The 13,240-nt window shown below is 39.0% G+C and overlaps 2 protein-coding genes across 2 annotated transcripts; both read left to right on the forward strand.

Annotated features, from left to right (window-relative positions):
* Positions 1–1,439: 1,439 nt before the first annotated feature.
* LOC131776479 (uncharacterized) lies at positions 1,440–4,840 on the forward strand. The gene is made up of 3 exons (XM_059092703.2): positions 1,440–1,965; positions 3,199–3,609; positions 4,069–4,840. The coding sequence occupies exons 1-3, from the start codon at positions 1,494–1,496 to the stop codon at positions 4,350–4,352; spliced, it is 1,167 nt and encodes a 388-aa protein (XP_058948686.2). The 5' UTR covers positions 1,440–1,493; the 3' UTR covers positions 4,353–4,840.
* Positions 4,841–5,851: 1,011 nt separating this feature from the next.
* On the forward strand, positions 5,852–11,702 carry LOC131780901 (uncharacterized). The gene is made up of 3 exons (XM_059097562.2): positions 5,852–6,449; positions 7,636–8,016; positions 10,249–11,702. The coding sequence occupies exons 1-3, from the start codon at positions 5,969–5,971 to the stop codon at positions 10,437–10,439; spliced, it is 1,053 nt and encodes a 350-aa protein (XP_058953545.1). The 5' UTR covers positions 5,852–5,968; the 3' UTR covers positions 10,440–11,702.
* Positions 11,703–13,240: the final 1,538 nt, after the last annotated feature.

Raw genomic sequence — 13,240 nt, forward strand, 5'->3', positions numbered from 1 at the left:
TGATAACTGTAATATAAAGATTAAGACATTAGACTCGATAAACTGAAATAACAACGTTTGAAAGACCTTGAAATGATAGTGCCACAGGCTGTATTTCATTCTTTGTCACTGATAAGCTCAGGGTTAGAGACCAAAAGGATATCAATAGAAAAAACTCAAGTTACAAGTGCCCCAGTCCACAGTGAAAGCAGAATTACGGTTGCCAACCGAATGTATGGCAGAAACTTGGCCCATGAGAGGTTTAAGATTCGTGAATTCGAAGGAAAGTACAAGAAACAAATTAAAAACTATGTGATTATGGTTGTAATACACCTTAAAAAATTATAAGATTATCATTGTTCATGATTCAACTTAACATAATCAATTATCGTTATTTTTAATCTTAGAGTGGCTTACTAAAGATCACCTCAATTTGTCCTTTCTCTTTGGATCAATTTGTTACGCTCAAAAAAGAAGGAGAATTGGAAAAAATGGCCTCGGGTTAAGGAATAAGTTCCTACTATCAGTACCTGCTTTTTGTTCCTCCCAATCTAAATGTCGTCCCACCGTTCTTGCAGTTTGAATGAAGAACACTCCATCAGTGAACGCAAGGAAACGGTATCAGAATGAAACTATAATTTTGGAATCGGTCACAAAAGAAGTAAAGTCCACTCCGGTACCTCTTTTACTTCAAGGTACAAACAGGTCATGAGGTTCACTTTTATATACCTTCACACGTGTGATGATTAAGATAAAGGTAATTCTTTTTTTTTCCTTTTTTATACATCGCTGGACTGTAATTTCCATATGATCTTCTAATTATTTAACAGCGCTTTTAATAATATTTTACAAATTAATATCTTTCAGAAGCACAATTTATAAAAATCTGTATAACTATTTCCATTCAGAAAGTCAAAGGGGTTGTTCCGCACTCTCAAATTTCTTGAAGCGTGACAGTCATTCTTCTTTGTGTCGAAAATTATACGTGACTTCAGGGGTGCACTGGCATTGATTACTAATTTTATTTCGCGCGATGTTTTCATCGAAGCTTACAGCTAAATTCTTGCAGTTTTGTCAGATCAATCCGTAGAAACTCGTCGTAATCTTGTCACTCTGGCGTGACTACCCAGGCCTTTTGTCAGCCATCAGGCAATTGTCGATTAATAACAATTTATTTTTGCACGAGAGCGTGAAAGATCTAGCCATCACATGCAAATCACTGATCAAAAACTGTAGCTTTCATACTGTGCTTAAACTGAATAAACACCTGCCTGGATGTAACCAAGCCTTAAAAACTTGGCCAGGCTGCTCGGTCATGTCAGAGAGCTTAGTCACTTGACCAACGTGCTCCTCGGTGATTTGTCCAACATTATCTCCATGGCAATGTAGCCATCCCTGCGGTCAGCGTGACTCAGTCAATTCATCACTCCGCTGAGTTTTAAAATCATGGGCCAACATATTTAAAGCGCTCTTCATATACACGTGTTGATATTTGGTTGTCTCAACGGTCGGCGATGAATGCAGCGCTGCCAAGAGCGATAATTTCGCTCTTTTTGGTGTATTTGCCCGTCATTTTCGGCCAAATATGCCAACGACTAAATCCGAATTTATTTCAAAGATGTATTCAAGTAGCGGGGTTTAATTTCACGGCCAATTTTCCCGGTAATTCTACGCTACACGAAAGCATCATCGCGCATAATCTGGAACGGGAAGTATATCAGTTTGGACATTGCTCGCAATATTTGGATACCATTATGTGCGCTATTTATGTCCCTAAATGCGAGGAAGAAAACTATAGCCCTGTTTTGCCATGTAGAAGAGTCTGCGAAGATTTTGCCAGAGAATGTGAGACAAAAGTGGAATACGAAAAACTAGAATGGATTAAAGGACTTTGCCGTCTGCTGCCGTCATCGGAGAACAACAACAACGAAAAAAAATGCTATCTGCCGGGAAATTACAAGCCGCGACTCAACGTGAACGCCACAAGTAAGTGAAAATCTATTTTAAGGTTATGGCCTTTTAAACATTCATGATAAAATGAGTCTTCGTTCGCACGAATTGTTCTTAATCAGAGATTTGCAATTGCCGGTTACTTTTCAAAGGAAAATATTTGCATTTATCGCTTTCGAAAGAAACCGTAAATGGAAATTGGATATGAAGACCACGTGTAAGTTTGTATCGGTTGACAAATGTTTTTCTGTTTTGTTTTAATTTGAAGCAAAAAATCTCGCGGTGGACATGTGAATTTCTTCTCCGGCGATAATTTTATTCAGTTTGTTCGCGAAGTCTCACCCACTTGTAAAACAATTGAGGTTACTTCGCTTAAAAGTAGAAATTTGTAAGTCAGATAGAATAATTAATTGAACAACGGACCTTTTACCTTAAACGAAAATGTTGTGTACATTCTACCCAAAATAAATTTTCACCTGGGAGTGGCTTCTATTTGAGTTTCTTTGTTTCAGCATCCAAAACGTTTATTTGTTGATAAATTACCTTACAGCTTTATAAACAGTTAAATTGCTTGTTACTAGGATATTTTTACCAGTGAGATAACTCGCGAAATACTAATTGTTTCCTCCGAAAATAACAGACCGCAAAAAGTCTTGGTTGAACAGATAAGTGGGCGACTATAACCTTTGACAAACAACGAGCAAGTCCCGTGCCAGCCCTGTAGGTTATTTGATACGTTCATGGCCGAGCACGACAACCAACTTTGTCAAGTATAATAATTTAAATGGATTTTTCCCTGTAAATTATGTGTGAATCTATCTCCGTTTCCTTGGCTGTAACGAGAGGTAAATTTGAAGACGCTCAGTTGCTAAGGTTTAGTGACGAAGTCTTTGCATGCGCGTTAAACTTGGGCAATTTCGCCGCGATTGTAGTTCAAGTGCTTAGGGGTTTCTAGGGGAGGGCTTTTGACTCGCTTCCACAAAAATATTTTTACACGGGTGGCTATATTCTCATCCATCGAAACTAACCCTGTTGACAATGTTTTGCCATGAGCCACCTGTTTTCGACTAGTCTTTTTTACACGATCGTCCCGCTGGCTTTTGGAGCGGCAAGGTTTTTATTATGCATTTTTAAAATAAATCTTTTATATGACAGCAAAGGGATCACACGCATCCCTTTTGCTCCCTTTCAACCATACCAGTATCTAAAACGTGCGAGTGTCTAACTTTCTTTTAAATTTTCTGGAACTTTTCCTTCTTTGTTGTGCAGAGCCTCTCACACAGAGCTGCTCCAGCTTGACGATGTCTTCCTGTTCCCATCTTGGTTATAATCATACAACCCAATCTCTGGCATCACAGCGGATTCTCGACATCGTACTCAAGAGAAGGCTGGGTAACTTTGGAAATCATTCTTTGTGTTCGTCACTACTTCAAAAGATTTTCTGTGCAGAGTTTGCTCCGCCATGTTTTCCGGAGGATGAGACCGAAATTGTTCTTCGAACAGTTTGCAAGTCCGATTGTGAAAGCATGCAAAAGGAATGTCCAGAATTGTACAGAGAACACTTTGGGGTAAACAGTTACTGTGAGCAAATGGCGACTGAAAAGAGTGATTTAGATGGATTTTGTAAGCTGACAAAATGGCCGACGGCGGGGCGGTGGCCATCGGAACCAAATACTACAGGTAAGTTGTGGCTCATGCCTCATCAAATCCCAACTATTTCTATAATTAATAATTCGCCAAAGTTTTTCTTTATAAACCAATCTCCTGGTACGAGTGCGTCCTCCGGTTTCCGCGAACGCGAAGCGACTGGCATAATCATTATGGCTGTCCCTCTCCCCTCCGTTGGACGCTAATCCATCTCAACTCCTCTCCCCCCTCCTCTAGTAACTCGTTAGATTTCCTTTACGGTTCTATACCTGGATGAGGGAAGCACCGGTGGATTGAGGAGGTGCTTTACAGAAGAACATAGCACTATGAACCAGATAGATAAAGAAAATAGCTAGCACCTCGCGACTTGGAGTCCAGCGCAATTTCAGTAAATTGAACGGATAACTCCTCTCCCCGCAACATTCTGTCTATGTCCCTTTTACCACACTGTTGGGCATTTAACTGAACTCTGTTTATCTGCGTCTATTTCAGTGTTGCCGCGTAGTCACAGTTTAACGATAGCCAGGCCCTCACGTACCCCACTTACCCTTGGTTCACCAGTTGAAAGGTCTGTTCCTTTGCGCGAGCGCACCGGGAACTCCTTACCAGTTGTCGCCATCATAGTTTCAACTGTCGTAGTGGTGCTTTCAATCATCGCAATTGCTGCTGTCCTCTTGCTACTTAAACGACGTCGATATACTCAGGTTTGCTGGGTACTGGGGTACAAACGTCATCCCTCAAATGAATGGGAAACTACTATGGCACTGAAAACATGAGCATGCGCAAATGTTTCGTGTTGCACGGCGTAAAGTTTGGATGGCCTTCAGTTCACCTTCAGGCCAGGAGCTGCACATGCTCAGTTGAACCGCTAGAATCAGTGACGCAACGACAAGGGAAGCACTGTTCAAAAGGGTCATTTTTAGCTCATGATTGTCCTTTTGGGAAGATTAGAAAAAATGAAAGATCAAAAAAAGATGACCCCTGCGAGAGGAGAACTGGGTACCACTAGAGCCAGCAAGTGATAAGAATGGACAAATAAGACTTTAATTTTCTTGAACTAGATATTATGATGACAAAGATTAAATCAAACAGAAGGTTCGTGATTGAAAAAAAAAAGGGTAAAAAGATTTCTACTCAGAGAAAAAAATAATTGAAATTTTCGATGCACTATAAAATGAGCTGGCCTCGCAAATATTCTTATGAGTTTTTTTAAATTCTATTTTTTGTGGTGTATTGACATTTTTTTTCAGTACTGAGGAAGGAGAAAGTGAAATAAATTAAGTAATTATTCATATCTGCTTCAACTTTTTTGTCTGACCGACTGATTGACTGCTACAACTGTCTGCCTATTGTCAGTTAGTATGTCCTTGGCCAACTTGTAAATGTGTGTATTCTGTTCAAGGCCCTTACTTGGGCTTGTCACGGAACTTCTCCTTGATCAGATCTTGTTGCGTGACAAAAAGAGGATGGTAGCAAATAAGACTCGGCTGGAAGGAGATTGAGGAGGGTTTTTGGAGACGCATGGGCCACCGATCTCCACCATCGAGATTCTCAGCGAGCATGACTGACATGTGAATTAAAGCTGTTGTGAATTTCCGGTGTTGGCTTTAATCTTCTTATGTAGGTTGAAAAAGGGGGGGGGGGGGTTGGAGGGGAGGTTCATTCACCGATCCCCTCATTGTACATCTGAGGGCTAAGCTAGATAATAGATACAGAATGTGAGACAAGGTTTTACTGATACTTAACTTGTTTTGATGTTTTACACTCGATTGGAAAAACCTTGACAGTACAGCAGTAAATGATAACCATGCTAGGAGCCCATCACTGTGACATGAATGAGAGGATCCAACGGTTTTATGAGAGGTATTTGTACAGTTACCTAATCAGGTGACCAGTGGTTTTAATTTCTCATAATACACGTTAATTTTAAATTTAATTTATTTTAGGCGATTCTTTAAGAAAAGTTTGGATACCTTCCATCGTTCACCAGGAGCATTTAGTGTGGTTGTCATGTGTACCCTTCAAGGCTTTTGAATTTCATTTCAGGCGTTATTTAATCGGCCGTATATGCATGAACCCGACGCTAAACCCTTACCCGTTAGGTTTAGAAGTCTTAAAATGCTGCGGTTTTCTCATTTGTGTGCGGCGCGCCTTATTCTTATAACCCTTGTCACTCTATTTAACGCAATAAAAATTTTCTTTTGTCATCACACGATCCTAATTACTTTTCATCCATTCAATAGGTCAATAACAATTTTGAGGAATGCGTCACGCTGTGCTAGCAAATTCTTCGAGCGTAATGAAAGTAACCGTCCGACATGATGCGAAGTTATGAGTTTTAATGAAAATCCAATGGCATATTAAGACAGTCTTAAAACGTTTGTGAACAAGGATGGATATGAAAGTTGTTTTATACATATCTTTCATTGTATTCTTCACAAATCTACCTCAACAGACGGAGCAGAGCGACCCAATCTTGGCGAAATCACATTGTGGTCAAGTTAATGCGACAGCATTCCCAGCTTGTGTGAAAGAAGGCTTCAGTTACACGGTCATAAGTCTTGCGAATAAGTATTACGCCAGGAGCTATGCGGGGATAATAAAAAACGTCATGGAAAGACTCGGTGACTGCTCAAAGTACACAGCATTCATGCTGTGTTCACTGTATGTACCGAGATGCAATAGCAGCGAGAAGGGACCCTTACTTCCTTGCCAAGAAGTTTGTTGGGAATTTGTCAAAGACTGTGGCACGAAGATGGATTTCACTGGATTGAACTGGTTGAAATCGCTATGCAGTGTTCTACAGAACAAGACAGAAAAACCTGGATGTTTTAAACCCAAGGATTTCACGCCGTCAAAATCAACCTTTACAGGTAGGCAAACACGTCGTTGTTGAATTGAATAGAAGTCATGGAATTGCTGTTTTGTAGTTTATAAATTGCTCTTTGTGAAACGTTACGTCTTTCTTCGAGATCGAAGAACGACAAACAACGAACAACGGGCGACGAAAAATGGATTCCAGTAGCCTTTACAATGCATGAATATCTAAATATAGTTTGTTGTTTCCTTTCATTTTATCATAAGTCATGACAATGAAAACAGTCTATTTGCATAATTCTCTGAGCACTAAATTACTTTGCCGTCATGCAACAATACAGTCTGATGTTGGCCTTACAATTCTCTTTGTTTCTTATTCACTACGAATACCTAGAAGGAATGGGTTCTACTAGGGACCACATTTTAGGCTTGCATTCCAAATACCGATAAAATCTGGGTGTTCATTTTGCAATAAGGGGGGCACTGATGTCTATCAGAAACCGGAAACTGACCAAAACTACCATCAACGCGTTTTAAAGCTAAAAGCCGGAATGAAAATAAGTTGTAAACCAAAAGCGCCAAGAAAAATGATCCATATCGAGGGTGAAATGGTGAGACCGTGAAAAAAACCGGAAAGGTCTCTTCTTTATCAATTAAAAAGTAAAAGAGACTAAGCTGAAAACTGTCATCACTTTGTCGGTCATTGTGATACATTTTTCGAGCTATAATGAATTTTAGAACACTTTAACCTGCTCGCACACTGGCGTTATTGTTCAGGCTGTTTTGTTGAAATTTTTGCCAGTTTTTATTTTCTCAATGCCTTCCAAAGTGTTGATAGTAGTATTAGTAGTACAGTTTATATTCTTGAGCATATATATGTTTTGGCCCTTTTCAGAGTCATTCTAACCCTCGCTTAGCGGCTCGGCCTAAAATGACTCTGAGTTGGGCTCAAAACATATTTATTCCTGTGAGGAAAAAAACCGTTGTTTTATCACAATAAATTAAAAACAAACAAACAAACAAACAAATGCCCCCTCTCCATTTTCAATGGAGAACGTTTTGTCTGAAATTGCTTCAAGGAAAAAGTTTCCCTAACTATTCAACAAGTGAATAGGAAAACGGAGAGAATCAACGCCTTCCACGATTTCCACATTCCCAAAACCGCACCACCTCCCGTGTATGTTCTTGTTGTCAAAGTCAACAAAAGTGATCATTTTCCTTCTTCTTTTGTAATACGCACAGGTTTGTCTTGTAAAGCAAAGGTTCTAAACGAAAACTGCGGTAAAAGCTTTGAGAACACTATTGTACCGGAAAAAACACAACGGAACAAAACCTTCCAAGATAAAGAAAGTGAGGCTATGGGACGCATGATGAACTCCAGCACAAATGAGAAGTGTAAGACAATTCTCGCGAAGCTGGCTTGTGCATCGTATACACCGCCATGTAATAGAAACAAGATGGAGACGCTGTGCAGAACGGAATGTGTTTACCTGTTCGATAATTGTCAAGGAGCTGCTGATATCCCGGGTGTGGTAGCCTACTGCGCTGAGCCGGCTGAGGGATATTCGGACAACGGTTTTTGCAAGCTAAACAGGTGGCCAAGTGCGAGACATTGGGAAACAGGTGAGGAAATAGGGGAGCTCTGTCAAGGAGCATGTATCTTTGAAAAGAGCAACCAAATCTTCATGTTGATTAATATCTTTATTACACCCATTTTGAAATCACTGGTAGTCCCTGCAATCTGATTGGCTCGAATTGGTGCGATTTATTTACCAATTGCACCATCTTTTTCCCAACCAACGAGGAGGCTACACTAAAAAACAAAACAACCAATCAGATTTCAAGGCTTGTTTAAAGAAACCAATCAAATTGCAGTAAAGTGTGAGACAAAGAGTATCATGAGGCAAATTTTGCTACTGTTGTTTCCAAAACTGTTATTTTTTCCCCCTAGAAATGGATGAATTTATTTCAAACCAGCTCAGTATTGCATCAATAAAATATTTTAACTGACCAAGTCCTATATTTGAGCGATTTCAAAATGAATGTAATAAAATGGTAATTGAACCTCATATCGTGCAATTTTGGTCTGAAATCATACTTGTGATTTCAAATCGAACTCGCGCTGCGCGCTCGTTCCAATTTGAAATCACGCATATGATTTCAGCCCAAATTACACTCCACTCAGTTCAATTACCATTATTAACCAGCTAAATGAAGACTGCATTGTAGGTTGTTATTAAGAGTTGATGTCATTGCTAGCTTGTTGTGAGATAACTAGCACACAACTATTCGTTAAGACACCATCATACGTAGCGGAAGGGGGGGGGGTTAGTGGGGAGGCTTTGAAACTCCCCCCCTCCCCCTCTCTTCCCCACAGGAAAATAAAAGAATTTTTTTTTTAGTGCCGAACATAAAATTTGCGTAGCATTAATTAGCGCGGCAAGATATTCAGTCTCGTTATGATTTAACAAATCCTTTCAACATGAACGCGCCTTGCGTAATGTTTTGTTCGTAATTTTTGAAGAAAAGCCTGTCCAATTATGCCTCGTCACAAAATGATTGCTGACACACTGGACACATTTAAGGTTGGAAAGACGCTCGCTTGTGTCAATCATGAACCACATAAAGGACACTTTAGGAAATTTCGGAGAGTTAAGGTTAAAAAAGAGCGTTCTCTGACAAACGCTCGTTTACTGTACATGCTCTTGCAAATCAGAGCGAGAAAAAATCATTGCAATTAAGAACTCTTACGTAATAATTCCTTGCCTTGGGAGGGGACCTTACTTTTACTACAATGATGTCTGTTTAAATTTCCAGCATACAATATATGAACAATATAGAAAAAAAATTCAATTTTCCAGTCGCGTCAATGCAAAACCCTTTTTAGTGCCTAAAGCACGTGAAATTCCAAATCATCTGTCAGTAGAATGTCTCAAACACGTGCAGTTCGAATATTGGATTTCGCCAGTTTCAACAATTTAAGTGTTATTCATATCAGCTCGTTTAAACGATCTACGTAAGACACAATTGACATGTTTTTTCTGCATCATAGCTATTTTTTTAAGATTTTCTAAAAGTTAAATTTAACTCCTAGTGTCTGTGCTCTAGTAACATTCTCTTTGCTTCCCAATTTTGGATGCGTGCATAAACTTGTCATTCGTACGAAGTCTTTGAGGTCTCACTGTTTTTTTTTTTTACATTACTTAACCAGTGCACTATATAAAAATCTTTGGTCGATATTTATATATTACCAGAATACAATTTTCTTCGTATTTCCTGCGCCAGTTCAGACGCCCCCATAACCTTACTAACACGGAATTGTTATTTACAATTTATGCGGCCAAAAATAGCGACTTGTGTAAAGAAAGTTAGGTCATTTCTTTCGTAAATTTTAAGCAATCTGGCAATATTCACGGACTTCCTCCATGATTTCTCTTTTTCTTCCTTTTTTATCAACAAATATAGACCTCGCAATATTATGAATAACGATCATGTCATTTTTTCCGTTTATAAAATACGTTGGTCAACACCAAGTCAGTCAACCAAGTGATACAGGAAGACAATTTATTTTCATACTCTGCCGAACACATTTTGAACGTGAATCATAAATGTTGAGTCAACTGCGGCGCCGGCGGAAATTTTTTAAAGCTTTTTCATTTTCAGTCGAAAACTAAAAATCAGACGACAGAAAAGGCACTTGGCAGATATTAGTCATCCTCTAGTATCTAACGTAAAAGTGTAAAATTTAAATATCCTTTTTGCATCAATGTCGTCTTCGTTATCCAGCAGTCCAGTCCATGCTGTTGGAGTTCTTTGGGGTTCAAATTTTAACCAGCTTTGTTCTTTCCCTTTCAGGTTCACGGACCACTACGATATTGCCTCAGTCCTTTCCCCCAGGTCTCATTGCTGCCCTCGTTTTGGTGCCACTCTTTGCAGTGATCTTCATCTATCTTGCCGTTGCTGTGCGCAGGCGTTACCATCAGAGGACAAGCGGTTATGTGCAGCAGAGATCAACATACACCGAGCCTGATAACCCTACTGCATAACGCGAAATCAAGGCTCTTATTTTTCTTAGTCTTTGTTTAAGAGAGGTCATTTCTCTTCTTCCATCAAACGTCTTGTGACACTGGTTAAGCTTTTATTTAATTCCTGCCCTTTAACAAAACATATGATATATCATAAGAAAATTTGGCGAGCGTAATAGTTTCAAGTTCATAATTTAAAATTTGTTCTAATCTCCTCCATCCTCAGCCATCCTTTAATATTTTTGGTTTATTATCACCTCTGGCTCTTGTGTTTTTCTATCTTACCAAGGAAAAACTTTTTGAGTCATTTAAAATCTGTCAATCTTTTCCATCCTTTGCCATACCTCGTCTTTCTTGACTTATCGTTGTCTCTGTTGTGTTATGCTATCTTATTATTTTCTATAGTCCTCCTCTGCTGAATATAGTTTCCCGCCACCAAAAATGACACAAATCCTTATCAAAGATCGAGAAGTTAAAACAGACAAATGTGAGGCACTGTTTATTACGATTTACATGATTGGCTCTATGGTAACTTGCTCAGGTGAAACAACGAGAAAAGACTGCTGCATTTGCGGACAACGATTGCGTCGTAACTAGACCGAATGGAACTAAAATTTGACGTCGAGTGCTGCGTACAAAATTAAGTCGATGGTGGCAAGCCTACCTTTAGAAAATTGAATAGTTATGAATTATGCGTGGCTGTCTTTATCTCGATCTTCAGTGCTGCCATCTCATAAAGCTTACAGTTTACTTCACAGAGAACAGCTCGGTTCGCAAAGCCTATCTCGTAGAAAAAATAAACGAAAGCTGAGAGGTCCACACGTTTACTGAGTTTCTTTGGCTGAATTGCTTATAATTTTCTTTCTTCGTGTATTATGCAATGTACTAACCATTTTTTCGATATTCTGAGCTCAAGAATCTTAAGTATTGTCTAGTACTTTTGGCATGAGCTTCTGGCTCGAGAGAATACTTAGGCTGTCTCTGTATTATTGACATGCAATAGGAAAAAAGAAAGAGTCACTTACTTGCTCCTTCACAAAGCTAAGGTCAAGGATCTTTACTCCCGTAAGTGTCTCAAGATTTATGTCTCCTCGTGTTTTTTTTTCTTCTTGTATTTTGCTTTCTAATAAACCTGTTTTGCAAATAAAATATCCTTCTTCTCTTTTTTAAGCCAATAAAGCAGGCTCAGGTAGAACTGAGAGGAAAAAAAAGCCGAAATCAGAGTTATGCTTGTCCACCAGTCTGGTCTCTCAGTCAATCGATCAGACAAATATTCCCTAGGCAAGGATTGGTCACTGTCTATAATAAAAGTACACACGCATAAATATTTATAGATATATTTATATTTTTTGTTTTCAACACGAAATGGGAAGAGTTTCAGAAAATTTCATAAGCCTGATCGCGGCAGAAGGACCAGGAAATGTCTATTTTCCTATCATCCCTCCCGCCGCGTCTATGCGGAAAGAATGCCGGACGGCCGGGAATTTTATGTGCAACGCTTTGCGTAGATCTTAATCGATGTAAAAACAGTTTACGTTCGTGCGACGGCAATTACATCATCCTATTGGTTTGGAGAAATATTTCGACTAGATGTTAACATATCGCGGTTCGTCAGAGTTAGCCCAAATTTCGTCACTTCTCCGGTTCTCGTGTCTTTCGCAATTTGTGTCAATGTTCGTCATCTGCCATCAACTCTCCTCTGTTTTGGTTTATTTTATATCTTCGATGTTTATGTACCCAAGCAAAGGATCACTTCAAGGTTAAAGCTATTTTAAGGTTATTCTCAAAGACTCTAAAATAGATTCAAAAAATGGTGTCGTCCTTCAACTTTCTCGCTTCCAAGATCGTAAAATCATTTTCTCATCACTCTCTTTCATACTTTTCGTATAATCTCAGTTCTGAGAAATTGATATCATATCAATCAACCTGCCCCATTTGATGATTTTCTTTCTTCTCATTACTTTCCTACGCGAAAGTATGTTGGTCACTCCAGAGAGGGAAAGAAATAGAAAACTTCAACAACTATCTTTACCTTTTCACCTTGCCATGATCATCGTGGTAATCAGAACTAAATCCTTCGGGCAGATTTGTTCCACTTTGCATAAGTAAAGTCTATTTGTAAATTTCTCTACACCTGATAGTGGTGAAGTCGTGAAGGATTCGTATCGTGTGAATTTTTTTCCCACAGTTACAATATGCCAAAGAGCTTCCGGAAGCCTCGCCCGGAAGACTAGTCATTTGAGCGAAAGTTACTTAAAAGGTGAAAGAAGCCTTTCGTGTGAAGTGTCCGGTCTATGAAAATGAAAATGTTTCTGGAGTTACTTTTCAGAAGGGTAATGGAGAGCACTCGAAGGCTTACCACAGTCTGGAAAACAACTTAAAATTTATGTTTTTGTTTGTTCAGTTATTTATTTTTAGATACGAGCGATGTCATTCCTATACCAGACCATCGGTCAAATTCTTTTTTTAACGTCGAGGTGTACTTTGAGGACTCATCATAAATCATTGTTTTCCTTTTTTTTAGAAAGTGAATTGAATTAATCTAGACGCGTCTTAGTCACACGAGTTTCTTTGATGTAGAAATGCTGTTACAGCCTATCCCACTCAAGATTATTATTTTCATATTAAAATTCCCTTTCTGCTGGAAATCTGATCATGATGAGATCAATACATTTCCCATAGTCTCATTGTCCCATGACCGATGTCACGTATCTCAATTGAGAAGAAGCTGAGATATTTTAGTATTGGTCTAGTGTTCAATATCAAATTACCTCTGCCGTCGTTTATAATGGCAGTCTGACTTGAAAATGATTATATCACTT

Source organism: Pocillopora verrucosa, chromosome 6, assembly GCF_036669915.1.
Source record: "Pocillopora verrucosa isolate sample1 chromosome 6, ASM3666991v2, whole genome shotgun sequence".
In the NCBI taxonomy this organism is placed as follows: Eukaryota; Metazoa; Cnidaria; class Anthozoa; order Scleractinia; family Pocilloporidae; genus Pocillopora; species Pocillopora verrucosa.